This window comes from Rhinatrema bivittatum, chromosome 3 (assembly GCF_901001135.1).
Source record: "Rhinatrema bivittatum chromosome 3, aRhiBiv1.1, whole genome shotgun sequence".
Classification (NCBI taxonomy): Eukaryota; Metazoa; Chordata; class Amphibia; order Gymnophiona; family Rhinatrematidae; genus Rhinatrema; species Rhinatrema bivittatum.
This window is the reverse complement of record NC_042617.1, coordinates 512,536,781-512,563,790: the sequence shown is the minus strand read 5'-3', so window position 1 is coordinate 512,563,790 and position 27,010 is coordinate 512,536,781. Positions and strand designations below refer to the sequence as shown.

The following is a 27,010-nucleotide window of genomic DNA, read 5'->3' as shown; positions in this document are numbered from 1 at the left end:
AAGAAGTGTACCCATGTGGAGGATGTCTGGGGAGCAGAATCCGAGGCAGTAAGAGAAAAGAGTGGTGTAGTAAAAAAGGGGGTAAATAACCTTTTGTATGCTCCATGTGGTAAATCATGCCATTTTGAATGGTAAGATTTATGTGTGGAAGGTTTTTGTGACGCTACCAGTACCTGAGAACATTAGTGAGTTCATGATATGAGACTGACCTGTGAGAAGGCAAATTGGTTACTGGTGTGATAGATTGATAAGTATGGGAAAGCATACTAGTCTCGGCCAGGACGTGGGTCTGAGAAACAGTGAACCCCGTCCTGGTGCAGCATAATAAGAGTGCTGGCTATGAGAGGCATCGAATGAGACACATATAAGAGGCCTTTGTTGCAGCAAAGGCGTCCATGGGAACGCATTTGAGACATGTGTAGGGAGTAGAATCTGTCCACCGTATGGTTCGATTCAGATGCAGAGGGCAAGGTCGGAAGACCTCAGCGCTAGAAGATTTTTCTCGCTACACATGTAGTCTGAGACCATCCGAGAGGATGGAAACCTATATGGAGAAGGTCTGCTAGTGCATACAGTAAGTCTGTTAGATAAGTGGCCCGGGGATGCATGGAGTGAGCAAGGGCCAAGGGTAGAGCTGCGCAGCTTCCTAGCAGAGCAGCTAAGAGGTTGAGCGTGCTTGTGTGTTGGAAATACCACATTGTCACTATGCTGTCTGTCTGTATGCACAAAGGTTTGTTGCAGAGGCAATATTGTAAGGCATAAAGGTATAACTCATGGCTCGAAGTTCCAGGAAGTGGATGTGAAAGTCTGCATGGAGCGGAATAGACACATATTGAGTTGAGAAGATGTTAGTTCGAACTCTGCAACCCTGAGTAAATGCGAGCATGAGCAGGACCAGCCTAGGTTTTGGTTCTAGATCTGCAATATGGATCAGGGACGAAAGCGGTTGAACAGCTTAGATTCACTGATAATTGAAATTTCACTGAATCTTACTCATAGCAAATCTGGACCTATGAGTAAAGTGCATGGTGAAAAAATCCCATGGCCCAGCAATGAAAGAATTGAGGGCAGAGGTTATGTTGTATGCGCGCAGAGACATATAGGAATTTGTCAGAATGTCTGCGCGGTTGTTGGACAGGAAGTTCATTGTGACTGTGGTGTCCAGAAGTGTTCTATATGGGATTTATGGTAGTTAACAGCAATCCCAGATAGTAGATTTATAGTGAGTCGTGAAGAAGATAGAGCTCCTTGCTTGGATTGACTGTTGTTATGCAGCTGTCCATGCAAGGAAAAGCGTGAATGATGTTTTATTCCGTAGAGAAACAGTAGTCACTGCTAGTGATTTAATGAAATATCCAAGCTGCTGAAGCTGGAGCAACCGGCAGAGCTTGGGATTGTAATATTGTTGACTCACCATGAAGCACATAGAAAGATTAGAGGAGAGAGGCAACCTACTTATTGCGGTATGGCAGTATGTTGACAAGAGACACCATTTTACCTGTCCCTTCTGAAGAAAGCTGATATTTCTGAGGTCCAGGATGGGCAGAGAGTAACAACTTTCTGTTGAAAGAAAGAATAGTGAGATTAAAACTCCCCCACTCCCCCTGTGCTTTGTAGCGTCCGGGGACTGTACCGTGGACCTTGGTACTAAGTGGGGTGTCCGCTCTGATATCCGGCAAGTTGAGAGACCAGGTGTCCAACCGGCAGGGCTGATGTAATCTGGATATCATATAATCGCCCATGGAAGAGTGAACGATAAAAGTCTTACCTGCATTTCTGTGTGTTGTATAAGAAAACGTCGAGACCTGTCGCCAGGCCTCGAGATGGATTTGCAATTGAGGCAGTATTTGCTGGATCTTGTGTCTAGCAGATCAGCGAATGCATCTGGGATTTCGGTCCTTAATTAGGAACCAGAAGCCAGAGTATTAATCAGTACAGAGTCCCATTGCTGACAACAGGAGGATGTCCTGATGCAATCCCAAATGATTGGCAGAGAGGTTCTCTTGGAATTGTGTCCGACATAGCTGGCAATAGCGTTTTGTGACACTAATACGATTCTTGGAAGACACAACGACCTAGAACCTTTTGAACCATATGGCCCGATTTGGAGAACAGGTCTCAATGGGATTGTCGCTGAAGCGGAATTAGAGTACTTATCATCAGTCATGGATCGCAGAAGGACGAGCCGGTGAAGATCAATGGCTCCGTGGATTTCAGGAAGCATCGAGGGACAGCCTGAAGGACGTAAACGTCCGACTCAACTCTGTATCCTGGTATGTATCCTGGTACCACAGTAATTTGTGGAGGGTCAGAACCCCGCACCGGTGTCGGGGAATGCCTCGGGTACAGGGGAGCCATTATGACTCATGAACCTGGCCCTCTTTGCAGCGGCTCGATGTATCGTGACGCCAGTGCAGAATTCCTCAGAACTGGGTCCGGTCATTCTGAAGCACCGAGGACTGCCAGCACTGTGTGGAACAGTGGCGGTGGCAGTAGCGATGTTGCTCGGTCCGGGCATTCTCCAGTACTGAGTAGGATAGCACCGATGTCTTGGATGGCGTCGGTGGGGGACGATCACCGTGCCAGTGACAATGAGTGCCTTGGTGCTCGGCCCGGTCTTTCCCCAGCGCCAAGGTGGATGCCCTTGCTGTCTTGGATGGCGAATGATGATGGACTGGCAGCATGCCTGCACTGCTCCTGGCACTATGTAGTGTCGTAGGCTGATACGGGGCTTTAGTTAAGAACCCAAAGCATGGAGCGCTGTGTTTAGGCAAGGGCATTGCGTGTAGGTGCTATGTCAGTATTGACGGTATCGATGGCGGCATAGAAGCGGCCTCGAGGGTATCGTAAAAAATTTAGATGAAAAAACGTTGATGGCCCGGGCAGAGCAACGATAACAGTGATGGAGGCACCGATGGCATCGGCATAGGTATCAATGGAAACAATGTGGCATCGAAGAATCGAATAGACATCGGTGGCGTCGGGAAATCGATACCGGCATAGACGGAATCGATGGCTGCATTGATAGGAACGACGTGGGCATTGACGGCATTGATGGATGGAGACGGGCGCTGATGGCATCGATGGATGGAGGCGGGCGCTGACGGCATCAATGGCATGGCCATGGGCATCAATGGCATGGCCACGGGCGTCGACGGCACTGACATGGGCATCGATACGAGCATCGATGGAATCGACGGCATCGACCCAGGCATCAATGGAACCGACCCGGGCATCGATCGCATCAATGGAACTGACCTGGGCATCGATGGTATCGATGGAATCGACCTGGGTATCGATGGAACTGACCTGGGCATCGATGGCATCGACGACACCAAGTTGTGCATCGATGGCATCCACCCGGGCATCGATGACATAGATGGAAAAATCAGCGCCATGGATGAAGATATTGATAGCACTGAAAGAATCAATGCGGGGATCGATGGCATCGACGGACCGCAGGGGGAGGGGTGTCGATGGCATCGAAAAAGGAAGGACGGCCTGGATGGGGGTCCAGACGGTAGTGATGGAGGCATCGACTGCCTGAAGGTACTGAGTTATGACTTCGACAGAGGCCCTGGCGGCAACGGCAACCGTGGAAGTCCCTATCCCACTAGCGCTAATAACCAGGCAGAGGGTCACAGGAGGACACTTGCAGGCTATGTGGGGCTAACTGTGAAAACATAGGGAGAGGGAAGGCCACAATTCGGTTGGGAGACCGGGGAACCATAGTAAGGTGACAGGAACCGACCGAAAAACAGGGCATAGTACTCACTGAGCGTCGATTAAATGTACGCGAAGGGAGACCCATGCAGGGAAAAAGCGTTTGTGAAGTAAAGGTTTAAGTGTTTCCGTAGGGAAAAATTGTGAGAATTTCTCACAGAGCTCCTAACCGCGATGCTTACTGCAGAGTGGAAAAAAGAATACTGAGGGGAGACACCTGTGGTCACAGGGATAATTGCAGGCTGAGCATGCTCAGTGCACTCAGTGTCAGTCAAAGCTTTATAGAAACTTTGACAGAAAGGTTTTCCGTAACAGGGCTCCGTCCACTGACGTCACCTATATGTGAGGACTACCATCCTGCTTGTCCTGTGAGAAACACTCTATCTTATCTTACTTCTTAGAATCCAGACATTGGCATACAGACATTTCAAAGTATGATTTTATTTATTTATTTATTTAATTTTATATACCGGCAACCGTTTGCACATCGTGCCGGTTTACAGATAACTTACAACAATGGATATATAGGCAAAGCCTTTACAAGGAACAGTGTTTAACATAGCTCAGAAAACAGAGCAAAAACTAGCAAACTTGTGGAAAGAGGGGTAGGGGTGGTCGAGACAGGGGAGGGGGCGGGGGGGAGGGTGAAAACAGGTACAAAAGGAGTAATATGTACAGGTACAAGAGGAGTAATATGTACAGGGGTCGAGAGATTATTGACGTATACATAGGTTATATTATTGACATCTATATACATTGGCAAATTGACATAGGTTATATTATTGACATATAAATAGGTTATATACAAAACTGTATAAGCATGTAGTAAATAAGAAATTGAGGTGAGAAGATGGGAACGGTAGAGCTATGTGTCATATTATGTGCTAGAGGTTAGGTGTGGGGTTTGTAAGTCCTTAGAGGGTGTGGGAGTAGGTCCAGTGGAGGGGGTGTTAGTACGGGAAGGTGGTAGGGTTAAGGTGTTAGTAGGTAAAGAAGACGATTGGGGGTAATGATATTTGTTTTAACAATTTACTTATCAGGTGACAGAAATAATATGGAATCTTTTAACTCAGGTGATTCTTTACTAAAAAGGCACATGGACTACTTTTGCTTTTATTAGAACCTCTCTGTTGGGATACTCTAATTCTCGTGTTTCATTAGTATCTTGCAAAGATATTGCCCTCCGAACCACACACTGCTGAGAGACTGTGGTTTTAGTTTAAAAGCTGCTCTATCTCCTTTTTAACGATTATCACCAGTAGTCTGGTTCTACCCTGGTTAAGTTGGAGCCTGGGTCTTGGGATAAGACACCTTTCAGCAAGGCAATGATCCTAAGCAGAATGCAAAAGCAATAATGGAATGGCTCAACAAGAAAAAAGTGAATACCGTCTGTAAAAGGACACCACTGCCACTTGCCCATTGAGAAAGTTCAAGGCCAACCCTTTTGCAAACCTTTCTGCAAGAAAACCAGGATCACTGAAATTTAGACTCAAAGCATGAAGACCACGGGCTCCTGGCACTAGGATTCAAAGCTTCAAGTACACCCAAAAAGTTAATGTCTTACTGGCCTGTAGCAAGATATAAGGACTTCTTCTGAATCAATCTTCTTCTTTCCAAAAGCCAGGCCACAAGGCAACAGCCTGTTTAAAAAAGATATGGCTCTGACTTAACAGGCTGGAAATATGATGTAACCATAAGGGCCCTTCTACTATGAGAGTCACCAAAACTGCAAACCAAAGCTGCCAAGGCCACTCCGGGGCAACAAGAATCTCTCTTTCTTGATGCCTCTCTATGCATCTGATACTTTTCCTATCAGAAACCAAGAGAAGATATAATGCAGAAGCCCTTGAGCCATAAGTAAGACAGAACATCCAGACCCTCCGATTCCTGCTCTCTTCAATGACTTCAGAATCTCAGGGCTTTAGCAATTCATTTTGGTCAACAAAGTGAATTCAGGAACTCCCTCACATGGCCCTGATGAGAGATAATTCTTCTTCTACCAACTTCTACTCTCCAGGGTCCAGAAGATATCTGCTCAGAAAATCTACCTGTACATTCTCCACCCTACCATGTGGGTGCTTTCTGATGTCGCTCCACCCAACAGAACAAAATCCCCACTTCCACAGAAGCCGCTAGACTCTTGGCTCCTTCCTTTCTGTTTACATATGCTACTGCCATCAAATTGTTCTACAATACTCTCTCTGCCCTGCTCTTAACCAAAGGCTGAAGAACAGTAAAACCTTCCTGAACATCGTTGTTTCTAACCAATTGAGAGATCAAGATGCCTCGAGTTTGGTCCACAGGCTCTGAGCAGACTGATTTGGATAAATGGCTCCCCCGAATCACTCAGACTGGCATCTTTAGTAACTGTCACCAAATTCAGAATGTCCAACTCCATCCCTTTCGACAAACTGTCCAGAGAGAGCCACCAGGAAAGGCATGCTCTAGTTTCTTCAAAGAGAGGCAACTGGATTTTGTAATCTTTCTGTGGGTCCAGTGTGCCAAATGGGCTTGTCTCTAGCAGTCTCTTATGAGCAACCACCCAATGGACCGGATCTAGATTAGATGCCATGAGCCGAATACCTGCAGACAATCCCAGACTCTGGGAGACTTTCTGTACAACAACTGAAGAACCCAAAAAGCACAAAGGAAGGCGATCTATAAAAGCCGTCAGGATGAACAAAGAGGATAGATGCCTGATGTCTTGTAAATTCCTTTATTTTATTTATTTATTTATTTATTTAACGTTTCTTTTATACCGATGACCGTTCGCACATCGCATCGGTTTACAGTGAACACAAAACCATTGGGCGGGGCCCTTACATAAAACAGATAATATACTGAACTAGGAAACATATAATTGAAATTAGGGGGGAGCCCTTACATCAAAACTATTTACATCAAAACTATATACAGAATTAGTGCACAGTGAGAAGTGGAGACACAAGAAGTGGAGAAGTGGAGAAGTGGAGAAGTGGAGAAGTGGAGACACAAGAAGTGGAGAAGTGGAGACACAAGAAGTGGAGACACAAGATTAGCCCTAATCTTGTGTCTCCACTTCAATAAAGGAATTTACAAGACATCAGGCATCTATCCTCTTTGTTCAACAACTGAAGAACCCACTCTTCCAACTTCAATCTCATGTCCATTGTAAAAAAGACCTTGTCGGTAACCATCTCGAAATGTACCCTCAGATATTCCAAGGTTTTAGCTAGAATTAGTTTGCTCTTAGCAAAAGTTACCACCCTTCTAAGAACTGCAACAGCTGAACTACTTTGCAAATTGACTGCTTGCAATCCACGCTTGATGTTGTGCAAATTAACCAGTCATTCAAATAGGGATGTATCAGGATACCTTCCCTGCGCAGAGCTGCTGCTGCTACTACATTATATTGGAAAACATATGAGGAGCTATCTGCTAGCCCAAAGGAAAGTGTTGAAAACTAGAAGTCCTATTCTAGCCCTGCAAATCTAAAAGAATTTGTTTTCTTTAATTTGATGATCCTACTGAATAGGAATAAGAAGGTAGGCCTCTGAGAGATCCAAGGATGCTAGAAACTCTTCTCTCCTGACTGCTGTGATCACAGAGTACAGTTTCCATACAGAACCAAGGCATCTGCAAGGGCGCATTCACTTTTTTGAAAACTAGGTTGGGCCAAAAATGTGCCCTCCTTTTCAGGAAGCAAAAAATAAATGGAATACCTTCCCAGACCTGTCCCCACCCTCGGAACAGAATCCCCGTTCCCAGAAGAAACAATAGTCTAAAGTGGGCCACACTGCTAGCTTCTTCATCCTTGAAGCCCATGGGAACCATGAAGGTCTCAACCACTGGGCAAATGAATTCTAAGGTGTAACTGTCTCTTACAACAGAAATAACCCACTGGTTTGTCGTTATCTTGGTTCACTCCCCATTAACAGCAGACGAACCACTCTCCTATGCGCACACACAGAGTAGACCAAGGGTACTTCATCGAAAACTCCTAAGTTGTCTAGTGATCTTCATTGAGAGCTCAAGTCCCCCTGAAGTGGGACCTGAAATTTGAGAACCTCTACTTTTCCCCTGAAAGGACTGTAATTTGGATGTAAAGTGGTGCTGTGAATAGAGAATCTTCCCTGGCTTATAATTATTGGTTCCCCAAATTTCTGCCTACTGGGGAAAGGATTATGAACCTCCTCGGGTTTGTGACAATCTGTGAATTTTTGATTCCCCAAGATACTTGACCAAGGTAAAGCTTCCCCAAAAAGCAGCTTTCCTAGAAAAGGGAAATTACCAAACAGACTTGGACCACACAACCACAGCCCTGTGATGCACCAGAGCAGCTTCCTAGCCTAAATCACTGACACCATATTCCTTGCCTACATATGAAACAAATCATACAAGGCATCAGTCAAAGATCAAACCATCTCCCAGATGCTCTGCCACCTGTTCTGAAAGAGCCTCTTCAGATTCTGCAACTGGAATTCGCTATACCCAGTTAAAGCAGGCTGGAGCCATAAAATAGCTGCATACTGCTTCATGGAGCACCAGAGCTGAAACTTCAAATAATTGTTGGAGATGAAACTCCAACTTCTGATCTTGATAATCCCTAAGAGACGCACAGTTCTGCACTGCAGAAGATGATCTAGTATCGGCAGCTGTACCCGCGCTGTTATTACCGTATCTCCGCCATTAAGGAAGTCAGCACTGTGAAACTACTGCATTTTTCCTACTGACTTTTTTCCTTTAGTAGAAGGTGAAGAGGATCCAGAGGACCCTTCCCCACCACCTATGCAAGCCCATGCACATCTTGAGGCCTGTAGCTTGGCTCTGCAGTTTCACATCCCTTATCCTGCTTCTTAGGCTCAGTGGGCATGGCCAAAATTGCAATGTGCTATAGCATCAACACTTCAGTAGGCTCTACCTTTTTCCTCACACACTGCTCCTATTCCAAATCAAAATCAAGCACCGGCTCCAACCTGTGCTGCTTAGTGTGAGAAGAAATTGCCGAAGACCCACCCCCTGGAGGTCTCCAAAGTTCACAAGAGCCAGAACTGGAGACCTTTTCTTTCTTTCTTTTATTTTTAAACAAAAAAATGCCTTTTATATGAAATTTACAAATTCTGTGGAAAAGGGTTTCTGCGGCATTCTGCTCTACCCAGAGTGGTAAGAAAGAAGCAGCATCCACCTTACCACGCGGTACACCAATCCCATCCAATGTCAAATCAGCAGATCAGCCTTCACCATGCAAACTGTGAAAACTTAGAATGGCTTCCGTTGCAACACTATTTTGGTAAACCACAGCAGACCCCACTTCAGGTCCAGTGGGCAATCTTTTTTTTTTTTTTAATTTATGAAGTTTATAACATATAAACAAAGTATATCCTTTGATACAGAAAACATATTAGTACAAATAGTTAGGCATCAATGAATAAAGAAAATCTTTTGAACATCCATTAGACCACAAAAACAAGGGGGAGGAGCAAGAAAATAAAGGAGACCAAAGGAAAACAATAAAAGAAAAAGCATAGCATGTATATTCTGCACTACATATTAACGATGTGTCGACTAATCAGGTGCCAAACTAGGAGAACCAACTGGGGTTGTGCATCTCTTAGAGTCTAAGAAGGCTTTCAACTGTTCAGGAACATTAAAAAAAAATCATTATTAAACTTAACAATGCACTTGCAAGGATATCTCAAAATGAAGGATACGCCTAAGGCTCGAGTTTCATGGTGTAAAGCAGAGTTGTTTACCTGTAACAGGTGTTCTCCCAGGACAGCAGGATGTTAGTCCTCACGTATAGGTGACATCATCGGATGGAGCCCTATCACGAAACACTTTTGTCAAAGTTTCTAGTAATGCCAGTAACCCTGCATCCAGCAGGGGTCCCCCTTCAGTCTCGTTTGTAGCAAAAAGTACGAGCAAAAAATAAAATAATAAAATGTAAGGAACCCAATTCCACAGGGTGGAGGGCGGGTTTCGTGAGGACTTACATTCTGCTGTCCTGGGAGAACACCTGTTACAGGTAAGCAACTCTGCTTTCTCCCAGGACAAGCAGGATGGTAGTCCTCACACATAGGTGAATGGCGAGCTGAGGATGCCCGAATAGAGGTAACCAAAAGCAGCCCATGACGTGCAACAGGCACAACAACATGGGTGCTGTTGGGTATGAGGGCAGCCTAAATTTCACAGTGGGTCACAGGAAGGAAGTTGGGTTATTAAACTGGAAACAAATTATGTAGGACAGACTGGCCAAAGACGGAATCCTGCCTGCCAGCCTTGTTGAGACAATAATGAGCTGCAAAGGTGGGGAGAGAGCTCCATGTGGCAGCTCTACAGATGTCAGCAATAGGTACGGAACGGAGGTGCACCACTGTCGTTGCCATGGCTCTGACCGAATGCGCTTTCACACATCCCTGTAGCGGAAGGCCTGCTTGTTGGCAGCAAAGGTAATACAGTCTGCCAGCCAGGTGGACAGGGTCTGCTTGCCCACCGGAACTCCCAGTTTGGTTTTATCAAAGGAGAAAAAAAGTTGGGTGGACTTCCTATGGGCTGTAGTGCAGGCCAAATAAAAGGCGAGCACACGTTTACAGTCCAAGGAATGCAGTGCCCGCTCATCTGGGTGTGAATGAGGCTTTGGAAAAAAGGTAGGAAGTATTACGGACTCATTCAAGTGGAAATCCGAAACTATCTTTGGCAGAAATTTAGGGTGAGTGCGGAGTACCACACGATCGTGGAGAAATTTGGTATAAGGTACCAAAGGGTATGTTACTAGTGTCTGTAGCTCACTGACCCAGCGAGCCGATGTTATAGCAACTAGAAAGATTTTATTTATTTAAAAGCTTTTATATACCGCAGTTTAGCTAGCTGCCTTCACTCCGGTTTACAGATACAACTTAATACATTTTGGAAACAACTGATTTCATGTAGGTTAATGAAAAACAAGCATTGATTCAACTTAAATAATTTATATCAACTTTTTTAAGCAACGTGGGGTGAGTTATGGTACATATTCCGAATTATGTAATATCTGAGAAGCAGCGAATATCGACACTAGATGAGCCTACGAATAATAATTTTAAATAAGCCTGTGAATAGATATAGAGTATCAGCCTTATCAGAAAATTAGGGAGTTAAACGTTCTATATAATAGTCTCGAGATTGTAATTATTTAATCGACAGTGGTTGTGTGTAAGTTGCGTTATGTGTGTTTAACCAAATCCATCTTTGAAGGCTTGTCTGAAAAGCCATGTTTTGAGTTCTTTTTTAAATGCTTTGGTGTTGCTTTGTGAGCTTAGATACTCTGGTAGTGAGTTCCAGAGTTTAGGTCCTGCTATGGAGATGGCTCTGTTTCTTACGTTGGATAGCTTAGCTAAAGGTAGAGATGGGACGTTTAGTTGTAATTTTCTTGAGGTTCTTGTCGTGCGTTGTGGTCTGTGTTTCTGTATGATGTTGCTTAGGGAGGTGTTTTCTACTGTGAGGCAGTACGCCCTGGCCAGGGGCAGAAACAGCCTGGATATAGAAAAGCAGAAGCGGGCAGTACCAAACCTATCCACCGGAGGGCGCTGAGGAAAGCAACAAAGACTACACTTCCCAGGTTCCCTGAACCGGCACCTGACCCCTTGGCTGGAGGGTGAGCAGGAACAGGTGGAGGAAATAGGGACTGATCCCTATGACTCAGCAGAACCCATGGAAGCTGAGGAAGAGGGCGTGCTGCCGTGGTGGAGCTGGCCACAAAAGCCCGGCTCCTTAGAGTCAGAGGGGAAGGAGATGGAGGTAAGCTGGGGAGAGGAAAGCTCCAGCTGTTCCTCTATGGAGGTGGAATAACCAGGAGGTTGGGGGATGGTAAATCCTGTGTTGGTAAATGGATGTATGAGAAAGGTTGGAAGGGAACTGTAGTTTTAAAAGCTGTTTAACTCTGGGCTTGTTAAGGAGAACCTAAGCGGTTAGGCTTGGGGCTTGTAAAGACAACCAGGCATTATTACAGGACTGCAGCCGGTGAGGCTACAGGATCACATTAAACCCTTTTGTGATGAAGACCTTTTTCTGTGAACTGTTTGGGAGTGCCAGGACTAGGCCTGGCACTCTGACTAGAGACTTGGAGGAGTCCATAGCAGCGGTGTGCAGGAGCTGTATGAGTGGACAGACAGACAGTGGTATATGAGCGGAGAGGGAGTCCTGAGGCCCAGCAAAGCCCACACAGAGTGCTGAGCGGAGAGGCGTGATCGTGACACTACTTTGTATATTGCGTTGTGTAAGATGGTTAGGATTTTGAATTCAATTCTTTTTTCTACCGGTAGCCAGTGTAGACTGTTTAGTACAGGGGTGATGTGGTCGGATTTTCTTTTGCCGGTGAGGACTCTGGTTGCCGCGTTCTGTAAAAATTGTAGTGGTTTTAATGTCGTTTTGGGAAGTCCTATCAGTAGTGAATTGCAGTAGTCGAGGCTAGTGAATATAAGTGATTGTAAGACGGTTCTAAAATCTTAGTGATGTAGCAGTGGTTTTAGATGTTTGAGGATTTGAAGTTTGTGGAAGCCTTCTTTGATTTTCGTTGAGATGTGCTTTTTGTAGTTGAGTTCAGTGTCTATCCATATTCCGAGGTCTTCCAAGTGAAATGTCTGAGCTCGCAGGAATGTAGGGGCTGGAATGGAGGTCGCATGAGTCGTGCTAGCACAACATTGAGGTCCCATGCCGCAATTGGGGGCCGCAGAGGAGGCTTCAGCTGGAGTAAGCCTCTCATAAAGCACCCTTCCAGGGGTTGCGCTGAAATCGGGGCATCTCCTACACCTTTGTGGTAAGCAGAAGTTACGAGGACCTGGGACACAACGTTAGAAAAGTCAAGTGATTGCAGAATCAACCTTTCAACATCCATGCCATCAGTGACAGGGAGTGGAGGTTCGGATGACGCAACAGTCTGCTGTTCTGCGTTATTAGAGTTGGATCTTTGCTCAGGCGAATTGGTTGCTGGACTGAGAGGTCGAGTAGGATGGGAAACCAAACCTGTTGCGGCCAGTATGGAGCTATGAGAATCATTGTGCCCCGGTCTTGTCGTAACTTCATGATAGTCTTGCTGATGAGTAGAATCGGAGGGTATGCGTATAGAAGATCCGTTGTCCACGAGTGGGCGAAGGCATCTCTTGGAGGTGTCTTGCGGCTGCGGTGTAGAGAGTAGAATTGGTCTACTTTGAGGTTGTGAATTGACGCAAAGAGGTCTATGTGTGGGTGGCCCCACTGGTGGAAAATTGTGTTCGCTACAGTGGGATCTAGGGACCATTCATGGGGATAAAAGGTCCGGCTGAGATTGTCCACCATCACATTGTCCACGCCTGCCAGGCCCAGATCTGCGCCACCTCCTGGCACAGCAGATAAGAGCCTGTGCCCCCTTGTTTGTTGAGGTACCACATCGCTACCTGGTTGTCTGTTTGAATTAGGATTACCTTGTTGGATAGGCAATAATGAAATGCAAATAGGGCATACCGTTTCGCCCTGAGCTCCAGAAAAGTTTTCTGGTGGTTTGCTTCTGCTGTGGTCCAGGTTCCCTGGGTTTGTAGGTTGTTGACATAGGCTCTCTCCAACCCAGGTTGGAGGCATCTGTGGTTAATGTAATCTAAGGATCTGGAGGTTAAAAAGGTAGTCCTATCTGAAGATTGGACTCCTGTATCCACCAAGCTAGTGAGAGTCGAAGCTGGCTGGTGATGTGAACAATGTGGGACAAATGTTGGTGTGATTGGGACCACTGGGACCTTAAAGTCCATTGTGTTACTTTCATGGCTAGTTGAGCCTTTTGGATAACGTGAACAGTAGAAGCCATGTGTCTTAGCAAGGTTAGCAGGTGACGAGCTGTAGTAGTGCGGCAAGTCTGCACTGCTTTGGCTGAGGATGACAGTGTGCGTGCTCGGTCCTTCAGGAGGAATGCTCTGGGTTGGATGGTGTTGAGATCTGCTCCGATGAATGAGAGGGTGCGTGATGGAGTCATATGTGATTTGGGATAGTTTATCAGAAACCCCAAGGACTGTAGCAGGCATATGGTAAGACTGAGGGATTGAAGTACTACCTCCTTGGATAGACCTCTGAGCAGTCAATCGTCTAGATACGGATAGACATGGATACAGCATTGCCTTAGGTAAGCTGCTACTACTGCCAGGCATTTCGTAAACACTCAGGGTGCTGATGCTAGGCCGAACGATAGCACTCAGTATTGGAAATGTCTGTGACTATGAATCTGAGGTATTTTTGATGAGGAGGGGATATGGCTATATGGGCATATGCCTCCTGAAGATCTAGCGAGCAGAGCCAATCCCCCTTTTGTAGGAGAGGGAGCATGCTGCCCAAAGTAACTATCCTGAACTTTTCCTTGCGAAGATGTTTGTTTAGGGCGCGGAGGTCCAGTATAGGACATATGCCACCTGACATTTTTGGAATTAGAAAATACCGAGAGTAGAACCCTTTTCCTCACTGCATTCGGGGAACCGGTTCCACGGCCTTGGACTGCAGGAGAATTGAGAGTTCTGCCTCGAGAAGTGGAGTATGGTCGGTTAGACTCCACGCTGGATGTGGTGAAGAGTCTGGTGGTAGTGTAAGGAAATTTAGATGGTAAACGTGGGCAACCACAGAAAGGACCCATTGGTCGGTGATTGTATGCCATGTGTTGGCAAAGTGGCACATGCAGCCTCCAACAGGAAATATTGTCGGAGGCGGGGGATGACTGCTGCTCTCTAGAAGGGAGTCAAAACCCCGTTGCAGGACCAGTCTGAGGTTCTGGTTGGGCGTTTGAGGTTCTGTGTTGACGAGGCTGACCTCTTTGAGAGGGTCTGGTCGGCTGAGTCTGGGATGGAGGAGGCTAATATCTATGTGGCTTATAGGTTAGCCTCCTAGGTTCCTGTCTAAATGGTCTTTTGGTGGTAGACGAGAAGTCTGAGGGAACAATAGATAGTTGGCGTAAGGTCTCGTGGTGATCTTTGAGTTGCGCCACTGTCTCCTGAATTTTTTCGCCAAACAAATTAGCCCCTGCGCATGGAAGACCTGCTAATTTGTCCTGGACTTCTTGGCGTAAGTCCGAAGATTTCAGCCATGCTGTGAGGAAAAAATTGTGAGAAATTCTCACAGAGCTCCTAAGAACCACGAGGCAACTGCTGCGTGGAAAAAAAGAAACTGAAGGGGGACCCCTGCTGGAATCAGGGTTAGTGGCATGCTGGGCATGCTGTGTGCCAAAGTTCTAGAAACTTTGGCAAAAGTGTTCCGTGATAGGGCTCCATCCGATGATGCCACCCATATGTGAGGACTACCTCCTACTTGTCCTGGGAGAAAGCTTAAAAATCTTTCCTTCTTTTTTGCATGGCTCTTGATAGATCAGGAAATATCCTTACAGTGTGACCCATAAATAAAATAGATTGTTTCCCAAAATAATTCTTCATAATACAACTCAAATGATATTCTGAACAAAAGGAGACTAATAAAGTGGCCCTTTCAATAACTTCATATGTGGAGGACTCCAAGAAGGCAGCCATATCCCCATGAATTATTGTAGGTTGATTCTACTGATCATTAGGTAAAAACTAAATCTTACTGGTAGGGGGAAGAGATTCTTGTGTAAACGACAGAACTTCTATAAAATATCTATTTAAGGTAACATGAGGTAATTCCCCCTCCACTCTAGGAAAATTCAAGAAATGCAATTTCAAATGTTTCAGCCTGTTTTTTTTTTTTTTTTAATAAATTCTACTTTTCTATGTCCCACAGTCCTGTATAAACAGTAGCTTGGACCTTTTTGACCACATTAACTTCTCTCTCCAAAGAAGAAATCTTAACAGACAATTCTTGATGATGTCGGGATCTATCTGCGGTCAAAGATTCAAGTTTATCGTTTACCTTCATGGCACTCTCTGAGAACACCTGCCTGAGCTTAGCAGTAAGGTCCCATAGTGCATCCAAAGTAACAACTGCCGGTTTCTGTGGGAGAAAAACAGTACCAGCCAGTGAATAGTCTGCAGAAGAACTCCTTCCCCCTCTCACAACTGATGATCCTACCCTCGAAATTGAGACACCACCATTTCCTCCGATTGATGATGGACTCTCTTCAATGTGACCTCTATTTCCTTCGGCTCCCTTAGTGCCAGTATATGTAGCCGCATCATCATCAGGCTGCGATGGCGACATGTCTGTAGTAGAGCCACGGATATTGGGCAAAAGCTGGCTGTCCAAGGGGCTAAGAAATGTTACAGACATAGCTGGAGAAAATGCTCCCTTGTTGATGCCAGCAACAGGCACCACTGCCCCAAAATCCAATGCGGACAATACGAACTGCAAAATGGTAAGCTGCCATGTGGAAGGTAAGAGATTCTGAGGGATAAGCCTTTGCTTTCCCCTTACGTTTAGGAGGCATTTTGATTTAGGAAAAAACAAGAGGAAATCTTAACGAGCTCAGGCAGAACATGTCCTCTTCATGCCACCATATTGCATATTTTGTTTTGTTTTGATGGCCTTTTGTCAGGGGCCACAGGTATATCTACCGATCTGACCTCCCCGTCTGTCGTGCAAACCTAACATAGGCACAAGGCCTGAATAGACCCGCAGCTGCCCCCATACACAAGAATCTTCTTCCCAAGCTGAACAGGAAACACCATAGTGACCCACGCCGCACAGTTCTGCATTCATGAAAAAATAATCACTGCTTACCCTTTCTCCTCCAATGTCAGCATAGACCTTTTGGACTCCCCACACCATAGGGAGACTGTCGGATGAGTAAATTAGTCTCCCTGAACAGGAAACTCAAGCCCTGCTGTGGGTTTTGTTTTTTTTTCTTACAGCTTCCTCCAGAAATCACCAAGATAAGGAGAGAATGGATTAGAGCAATAATAAAACGTTAATTTTCCAGATTCAAAGACAAGGTCTAGGATCAGAAAGCCATGCTAGAGGAGAGGGAACAGGCAACAGACTGAGGGAGCCAGTGCCAGTGGCTTTTAAACCCTTCAAAGTAAAAGACAAGAGTACCTAAAGGCCATCAACCCCCCCCCCCCCTGCTCATCCCTACTCTACCGAAGTGGTGGTGGGGAGATGGTCCCAATTCAGTACCTAACACTCCTGGGAGTAGGTTGATTTCCAAATCTGATTTCAGGTTTGTACCTCTGCCATAGACACCAAATACTGAGGAACTGCTGGTGGCACACTAATGTAAGTATCAGTAGCGCAGTAAAGCTTTACTTCTCTGTCTCCATCTGCTGGTAGGGGAGAAAAACCCAATCAACTGGACTGGTCTGGGGATGATAAGGAAGGAGGAATTTTCTTGTTCTTATATGCAATTTTTCAAGACCTTTACAATTCTAAAGCTGTATGAGATTGCAGGGTTTACAAGTTGATTGATAGTTTGTATCTTATTCTGTGCTTTTGAAATTCTTCAATATAAGTTTCAGTCTTCTGTTGTACTCTTGGCTGATCTTTTTTATCAGCGATTTATGCTGGATTATTGCATCTTCCCCTACTTCTAGGTATTTATATTGCAGTTTTTAGTCAGAGAGATGTTTTCAGTTTTGCTTAGTTTTCATCTAAGTAAAGTCACCTCAGCACATTTGTCTAGGCCAAATTTCACCCTGATGTCACCTGAGCAACTCTTTGGTACTCAGAGTTGCTAAATGACAATCAGTGTGTGTTCTGTGATGGGATTTGTGTGTTACCAATCAATTATGTCTGTACAAAACACTATTTTCGGAACTTATGCATTAAAGGAGAATCTGTTTTTCACTAATTAGTCTGTTCAACTGAAAATCCTTAAACATAAAAGGAATATTTAAAAAAAACTGCTCCTCAAAAATAGTAAAACAATTAAATATTGCTTGTCTACTGAATATTCTTTCTTCCACTTTTCCAATTTCCACACTTTCATCTTTACTCCCCAGCAACTGTTTAGGTAACCTTATTTTTCTCACTGGCCAAAGGAGAGGACATCTCTCTGAGACCAGAACTCTTAATGCCACTCTTTTGCAACTCATATTATTAGCAGCCACTATATTTCTCATATTTGCAAACTGTTAAAATACTGTTGCTGGTAGCCATCTCTGGCACCATGAAAAAGGAGTTTTTAATGGCTAAGCAGCAAAAGCTGGGCAGATGCCGTAAAAGAAGCATAACCACCTCAGACTCTAAGGAGATTAAGAAAGGAAAGTAACATACTATAAAATTTAAAGCAAAAGAACAAAGAATTAACAAATATTTATTTTGGAGCTGAGGAAAGATATCTTGACAACTTTGTAATAAGCTTGCTCTCTAAAAGACACTGCTGCTTAAAAAGAGTCTGAAATTAGATTCTACACAGTGAAAGTACACAGATTCATACAGTGTGAGATATCATTTATGACATCATAGTGTATAAGTCAACACAGACCAGTTGGATCCAATGTGTAATAGCTAATTTGTGACCATACTGTTGTGAAATATTACTGTTTGCTACATATTCCATAATTCTGAAATACTGTACATTATACAGATTGTTTTAAGATATTTCTGCTTTGTAGCAGGTCTATTGAAATATACCTAATGCAAAGAAATATGAATGTTTCTAAAATAAACCATCACAGCACATTAACAGATTTCCTCTACTTGTACCTGTAGTATCTTGTTTTGTTATAAAAGATTCTGAACTCGTGATGGCTGCAGGTCGAGGTATTCTCCGTGCAATGCAAATCAAACAAGACTGGAAATCTGCCAAACAAAAAATTCTCAGTATCACACCAACTCTTAGAATTCACAAATGTTAATTAAAAAGTTCTTTTTATAGCAAAGAAAAATCTAGATTCTTCATGTTTCATTATATAAAATATGTTTACTTTACACAGTATATTTATCCAAACCTTCATAGAGACTGGCCCACATTCAAACTGCGAAAAACCGGAACCAAACCCATATATTAAAAACATCCAGTTGAGAGATTGGCTTTCACTGTATGGGACAATTAATTTTAAACCAATTTAAAACGGCTGCTGTGTGTAAAGAAGCTCTCATTACAGCAAGCTGTTGGCCATATAACACCATGGTTTGTTGTTTCCTATTCAGTGACAAGAGGTTAAGTCATCTGAGGGAAATGTTCAAAACTGTGTGGGCATGTGCAAAGTCCATAGGTACTTTTACCCACAAACTTTGCACCAATTCTCAAAGGGAAAGTATCAGTATATTTTCTCTTTGAAAAGGGCCAAGGAAAAAGTACCTTGAAGAGATATGCATCTACTTTTCTTGGCCAGAACTACATACATTCTTGGCTCCCTGGTCTAACATCAACCTGGGAATGCCTTCACAAAAAATGTGAGTAAAAGTAGGCACGCCATAGAACACATCTACTTTTACCTGCATACAGGTTAGGCACTTTTCAAATCACTCTTTTACCTAGATAAAAAATCATTTACAAGGATAAATGGCTTTTGAAAATTTCCCTCCTAATACTCAGAAAAATGTCAAGAAGTTTAATTTCTGAATTCTTAATTTTAAAAATTTTACAGTCCAGCTAGATGTGCCTTCCAAAGGAAAATTAGTTTCATACCTGATAATTTCCGTTCCTGTAGAACCAAGGATCAGTCCAGACTGCTGGGTTGTGCCTCCCCTCCAGCAGATGGAGTCAGAGAAAAGCTGAAAGGCACACCCTAGATATACCAGGGTGCAGCCTGCGATCCCTCAGTATATTTGATATTAAAGCAGAAGGAAACCATCCACCCTTTTATCAGTACCTCCACTGACTAGACCAAGAAGTAACAGAACATTGACAACCAACCACAAAAACGACCTGCAACACTATGAAAATGAAAAAGAAAACCAGCAACAACCGCAGAACAACTTACCGTAGACTGTGTAGTAGGACAGACCCAGAAAAAATATCAAACTGTACTGATCCTTGGTACAGACCCAGAAAAAATATCAAACTGTACTGATCCTTGGTACTACAGGAACGAAAATTATCAGGTAAGAAACTAATTTTCCTTTCCCTGTACGTACCAGGATCAGTCCAGACTGCTGGGATGTACCCGAGCCGCCTTAAATGGGGTGGGACCCCTAGAGTCCCGCTCGAATGACACTGCTCCCAAAAGCCTCAGCCGATGGGTCATGAACATCCAAGCGATAGTGCCTCGCAAAGGTATGCAAGGATTTCCAGGTGGCTGCCCTGCAAATCTCCTGGCAAGAAACCAACTGGCTTTCAGCCCACGAAGCTGCCTGCGAACGCAGAGAATGGGCCTTCAGCCCGTCAGGTACCGACTTACCACAGCTGATGTACGTGGAAGCGATAGTGGACTTTAGCCAACGAGCAATAGTAGTCTTGGACGCCTGAAGGCCCTTCTTCGGGCCATTTCACAACACAAACAGGTGATCCGATCTCCGAAACTCGTTAGTCACCTCTAAGTACTGCAACAGTATACGACGGAAGTCCAAACGCCTCAGATCTCGACCTTGCGGAGAATGAAGTTCCTCCTCTGAAAAGGAAGGCAATTCCACAGTCTGATTAACATGAAAGGCCGATACCACCTTAGGTAAGAATGAAGGAACAGTGCACAAGGACACACCGGAATCTGAAATGCGTAAGAAGGGCTCCCTGCACGAAAGTGCCTGCAGCTCAGACACCCTACGCGCCGACGCAATGGCCACTAGAAAGATAGCCTTGAGAGTCAAATCCCGCAATGATGCCCGCTTCATAGGCTCAAAGGGGGCCATGCAAAGACCACGAAGGACCAAGTTCAGACTCCAGGAAGGACAGGGGCATCTCACAGGAGGATGTAAATTCCAAACTCCGCGCAAGAAACGAGCAATATCTGGGTGCGATGCCAAGGAGACACCGGCCACCTTGCCCCTCAAACAACTTAGAGCCGCCACTTGCACCCTAGGAGAACTATAGGCCAGACCCTTCTTCAGACCAGCCTGCAAGAAAGTAAGGATATGTCCTACCGAAGACTGAGGCGGCGAAATCCTTAAGTCACCGCACCACGAGTCAAAGACCTTCCACACCCTGGCATAAGTGAGCGTAGTCGAGGATCTACGTGCTTGAAGTAGAGTAGTAATAACCTCTTCGGTATACCCTTTCTTCCTCAACTGCCTCCGCTCATAAGCCAAGCTGCCAGACAAAAGCGATCCGCTTGATCGAAAAATACTGGACCCTGGCGCAGCAGATGTGGAAGGTGGCCTAACCACAGCGGTCCGTCCACTGCCAGATTGACGAGATCCGCGAACCACGGGCGTCTCGGCCATTCCGGGGCCACTAGAATCACCAGACCCTGATAGGATTCTATGCGCCGCAACACCTTTCCCACTAGGGGCCACGGAGGGAACTCGTAAAGGAGGATGTGACGAGGCCACGGAAGAACCAGCGCATCCACCCCCTCTGAGCCGTGCTCCCGCCTGCGGCTGAAGAAACGCACCGCCTTTGCATTTAGACGAGTTGCCATCAAGTCTAAGCGCGGAAACCCCCAACGCTGAGTTATGAGGCCCATCGCCTCGGCCGAGAGCTCCCATTCTCCCGGATCTAGGTGCTGCCGACTGAGATAATCCGCTTGAACATTTTCCACCCCTGCTATATGGGTGGCCGCAATGTGGGCTAGATGCCTTTCCGCCCAGCTCATCAACAAGGACGCTTCGTCCGCCACCTGCCGACTTCTTGTGCCTCCTTGCCGGTTTATGTATGCCACTGTGGTCGCGTTGTCCGATAGAACTCGCACCGCCCGACCGCGAACCAACGGGAGGAGCCGACGTAAGGCCAGGCGGACTGCCCGGGTCTCCAGACGATTGATGGACCAAGTGGCTTGACATGCAGACCACGTCCCCTGTACCACTCGGGACTGACATACAGCCCCCCAGCCGGTCAGACTGGCATCTGTCATTAGGACCAACCAAGGCGGAGGCTCTAGGATCCACACCTTGTAGGAGATGGGTCGGGACCAACCACCAGTCGAGGCTGGATCGGGCCGGCTCTAGCAATGGCAGTACCATGTCATAATCCTCGGACTTGTGATCCCAACGAGAAAGAAGCGCTCTCTGTAAAGGACACATATGCGCAAAAGCCCACGGTACCATCTCCAGAGTAGAAGCCATATGACCAAAGACCTGCAAATAATCCCAGGCCGTGGGTAATGGAAGCCCCAACAGATTTCTCACCTGCATCATTAAATTGACCATTTGCTGATGTGGCAGGAACACCTTGCCGACGGCCGTGTCGAATCGGGCTCCCAAAAACTCCAGTTGCTGCATCGGTTGCAGCCGACTCTTCGGAAAGTTGATTACCCAACCTAACGCCTGTAGCTGCTCTACTACCAAACAGACCGCTCGCTTGCATAACGTCTCCGACTTTGCTCGGATCAGCCAATCGTCGAGATAAGGATGTACTAGTATACCCTGACGCCGTAACGAAGCGGCGACAACCACGAGAACCTTGGTAAAAACCCTTGGGGCCGTCGCCAGCCCGAACGGGAGGGGGCAAAACTGAAAGTGTTTCCCTAACACCATGAACCTCAGGTACCTTTGGTGAGACTCCCAGATTCCAACGTGGAGATACGCCTCGGTCAGATCCAAAGAAGCCAAAAATTCTCCCTTGTGGACGGCCGCAATAACAGACCTGAGCGTCTCCATGCGAAAACGGGGAACGCGTAAGGTCTTGTTGACCCGCCTTAAATCAAGGATTGGCCGGAACGTGCCTTCCTTCTTTGGTACCACGAAGTATATGGAATACCGGCCGGTTCGCTGTTTGCGCCGCGGATCTGGGACCACCGCTCTCAGCGTTTGTAACCGGTCCAACGTCTGAGCAATAACCCGCTGCTTTTCTGGAGGACCACATGGCGACGCCAGAAATAATTCCCGGAGCGGACGAGCAAAATCCAACGCGTAACCATGACTTACCACTTCGAGGACCCACTGATCCGACGTTATCTTGACCCATTCCTCCCGAAAGAGGGCCAGCCGACCCCCGATGCGCGGGATGGAGGAATGGGTCTGCGCGCCTTCATTGTGGAGATTTGTTGGGGGCAAATGCCTGCGAGGTTCCGGACCGCTGAGGCCTTCTACCCCGAAAGGAAGAGGTCCAAGATTGCGTTCTTGATGCCTGCTGTCTCCGAGGGAGGGAACTCTCCCTCCCCATACGAAATCGCCGCTGACCCCGGAAGCGACCCCTGGAATTCCCAAAAGGTCGTGATTGCCGGGGCTTATCTTCAGGCAGCTTATAAACCTTGTTGTCTCCCAAGTCCTTGATGACCTGGTCCAGTTCTTCCCCAAATAACAATTTTCCTTTGAAAGGGAAAGATCCCAGCCGTGACTTGGAGGTCACATCCGCCGCCCACCGGCGCAGCCAAAGTAGCCTCCTGGCGGAGACGGCGGATGACATCACTCGGGCCGAAGTCCGCAGCAGATCATATAAGGCATCCGCTGTATAAGCGACCGCCGCCTCAACACAGTTGGCCTGCTCTGCCTCGCCCGGAGGTAAATCCTGAGTAGTTAACAATTGCTGAATCCAGCGAAGAGTGGCTCGCTGCACCATGTTGCTACAGGCCGCAGCTCAGATCCCAACGCCGCAACCTCAAAGATGCGCTTCAACACGATCTCCAACTTACGGTCCTGAAGATCCTTTAGTGCTATACCTCCTGTCACAGGTATCGTGGTATGTTTAATCACGGCCGTAACCGCTGAATCCACAGTGGGAGATTTGAGAAGGTCCAAGGTCTCCGCAGGCAGGGGGTACAACTTGTCCATAGCCCTGCTAACCCGCAAGGAAGCTTCCGGGGAATCCCACTCCTTAGAGACAATCTGGAGTAACTTGGGATGGAAGGGGAAAGTAGGCGGGGGTCTCGGAGTCCCGCCAGAGCTACATCCCCTGTAGATGTATCCCCTTCCTGGTGTAGGACCACGAGATCCAGTTCCTTTAACACCTGCGGGATCAAGAAGCGTAGCTCATCTTTACCAAATAACCGGAGAATTTGGGGGGATCGTCCCCCTCCACAGTCTCCTGACGCTCCGAACTGCCCCCCTCATCAAGATCCGGAACCTCCGGATCGGCCTCCTGGGGATCCGGTACTCCCGCGCCTCCCAGGGGCCTTGGGCCGTGCGTCCCCACCGAACCCCGATCCGGAGTCCTGGGTATTTTAGGTGGTGAGGGGCCCTCCACTTCACAGCCTGCCTCAGCCTCTAAAAAGGCCTTGTGCATTAATAGCACAAACTGTGAGGAGAACGGGGCAGGCCTCTTCAAGGCGACCCCCGCGGGTCTTGAGGGAGGGGGGGGGGGTCGAGGGACACCCAAATCCCCCGAACTGTGTGTGCTCAAAGCCCCCGGGGAGGAAGGAGGAGACTTGTGCTGCTCCGACGCTGTGCCTGCTGTCGGCAGCGCTGCCAAGATGGCCACCGCCTCCTTCTGCAAGGGAGGCGGGGCTATGGCTCTAACTCCGAGCACTCCCCGACGAAGACACACTGCGGGCAGCGCTCGACCCTCGGGAGGGTCCCTCGCCCCCGGGAAGGCATCGGGAGCAGAGACCCTCCCAAGAGAGTTGCACCCCCGCCCCCCCGAAGGCCGTACAGGCCAAAGAGCGAGACATGGACGGGCCGGGAACCACGCGGCCAGAAACAAAAAGCGCGTGAAAACCAGCTAAATGGCTTCCCTCAGACAAAGCGCGCCGGGTGACAAGGACACCCCCTCCGGATGCCCCGGGCTGGACTGCTGCAGGCTGGGGCTGCGATGGATAACGCCCTGCCTGTCCCCAACAGGTCTTACGAGGTTCTTTGCCAGCTAGGTCCTTTCTTTTTTTTTTTTTTTTTTACACGCTGCGCTTAGAGCCCCCTTCAGAGACAACTCTGGAAACTTTCTGTTGTGTGGGGAGGGTGACCGGCCCACCGGTAAACTCTCCCCTAATACCACGGGTAACCACAATTCCGGGAAAAATTTGGTGTGAGGGCAATGCCCTACTAAGCCTGCCGCCCCTGTTTCTCGCTGCGCTTAACACAAAAAAATTTATAACAACAGCAAACAATCTGAACTAACACCACACAAGTAACTTTACTAACTGATCTAGTCAGATAGGATATCACTAAGGTGAAAAAAAACCTGGATAACCAATTTAGGAGAAGTAGATCAGGACCGCAGGTTATGCCTCTCAATCTGCTGGAGTCAGAGAAAATACTGAGGGATCGCAAGTGGCACACTGGTATATCTAGGGGGTGCCTTTCAGCTTTTCTCTGACTCCATCTGCTGGAGGGGAGGCACAACCCAGCAGTCTGGACTGATCCTGGTACGTACAGGGAATTCATAATGCCAATGCGAAGAATTTGTATGTGCTTACAGGAGCAGTGTTACACAAACACACACAATCAATATTTGTCAAATTTGAGAAATACAGAGATCTTGTCCATAGAAAATACTTTTAAGAATACTTGAAGATGAAATTTAAATATAGTTGCAACTGTATGTTTAGATATTTCCACTTTGAAATTCCAAATTTCCTTGCACTAAGGAAAGCAAATGTTGCTTACCTGATGTAACAGGTGTTCTCACAGGACAGCAGGATGTTAGTCCTCACAAATGGGTGACATCGAGGATGGAGCCCAACCATGGAAAACTTCTGTCAAAGTTTCAGGAACTTTGACTGGCCCCTACTGGGCATGCCCAACACGGCACTAACCCTTCAGCCAGCAGGGGTCTCCCTTCAGTCTTGTTTCAGAGGACTAACATCCTGCTGTCCTGTGAGAACACCTGTTACATCAGGTAAGCAACATTTGCTTTCTCACAGGCAAGCAGGATGGTTGTCCTCACAAATGGGTGAGTTCCGAGCTGAGGATGTCCTATCGTGCACCAAATGTACCCAACGGCGTGCAACAGGCACAACAACTGGGGTGTAATTTGGTAGAGGGCATCCGCACCCTACCGGGAAGGTGGAAGGGTGTTGGTACCTTATGCTGGAAAAAGGTTATGCAAGACAGACTGGCCGAAGATGGAATCCTGTCTTCCAGCTTTGTCCAGGCAATAATGGGCTGCAAATGTATGGAGGGAACTCCAGGTGGCAGCTTTGCAGATGTCAGGAAGCGGCACCGATCGAAGGTGTGCTACTGAAGTCGCCATGGCCCTCACAGAGTGTGCTTTAACACGGTCTTGGAAAGGAATGCCAGCTTGCTGATAGCAGAAGGAGATGCAGTCCGCCAACCAGGAGGAAAGAGCCTGCTTACCCACAGGTTGCCCTAACTTGTTAGGATGGAAAGAGACGAATAATTGAGTGCTCTTCCTGTGGGCAACTGTACGGTCTAGATAAAATGCTAGAGCCCGTTTACAGTCAAGGGTATGCAGAGTCTGTTCCCCGGAGTTGGAGTGGGGCCTGGGAAAGAAGATAGGTAGAATGATGGATTGATTAATATGAACTCCGAAACTACCTTAGGTAAGAATTTAGGGTGAGTGCGGAGTACCGCCCGGTCCTGCAGGAGTTTAGTGTAAGGCGGATAGGTAACTAGGGCCTGTAGTTCACTAACCCTGCGAGCTGAAGTGATAGCCAAAAGGAATAACACTTTCCATGTGAGATATTTTAGGTCACAGGAGTGAAGAGGTTCGAAAGGTGGTTTCATAAGGCGACCAAGAACCAGATTAAGGTCCCAAGATGGGGCCGGAGGACGTAAAGGTGGCTTCAAATGGAGCAAGCCTTTAAGAAAGCGTGTTACAAGGGGTTGTACTGAAATAGGGACACCCCCGATACCTTTATGGAAGGCGGCTACCGCACTGACATGCATTCTAATGGAAGATGTCTTTAGACCTGATTCTGATAAAAGCCAGAGATAGTCCAAGAATTTGGAAATTGGACAGGAAAGGGGATCAAGGGACTGAGAAGTGCACCATGATGTATACCTTTTCCATTTGTATGAATAAGATTTTCTTGTGGAAGGCTTTCGTGAAGCGATCAGGACACGAGAAACTGAATCCGAAAGGTTAAATGGTTGAAGGACTAACCTTTCAACATCCATGCCGTCAGGGACAAGGCTTGGAGGTTGGGATGGAGGAGGCATCCGTCGTTTTGAGTGATCAGATGCGGGTCCCGTCCCAGAGGAATGTGCCTGCGGATGGAGAGATCCTGAAGTATGGGAAACCACACTTGGCGTGGCCAGTGCGGTGCTATCAGGATCATGGTTCCCTTGTCCTGACGGAGCTTCACGAGAGTCTTCGACAGAAGAGGAAGTGGAGGGAATGCATAAAGCAGACCGTTTGTCCACGTGAGGGAGAATGCATCCCTGGGCCGAGAGTGCTGGCTCCGAATGAGAGAGCAGTAATTGTCCACTTTGTGGTTCTGAGGGGACGCAAAGAGGTCTATGTGGGGATAACCCCATTGCT

General features: G+C 46.8%; 1 protein-coding gene across 3 annotated transcripts in view; it reads right to left on the bottom strand.

Moving 5' to 3' along the window:
* The window catches only part of NCOA1 (nuclear receptor coactivator 1), a 1,093,244-nt gene that overhangs the window by 287,358 nt on the left and 778,876 nt on the right, over positions 1-27,010 (bottom strand). For all 3 annotated transcript variants that reach the window (XM_029596190.1, XM_029596192.1, XM_029596191.1), the window contains exon 11: positions 18,301-18,396. In XM_029596190.1, coding sequence (XP_029452050.1) covers positions 18,301-18,396 — 96 coding nt within the window. The remainder of the gene's footprint in view (positions 1-18,300; positions 18,397-27,010) is intronic.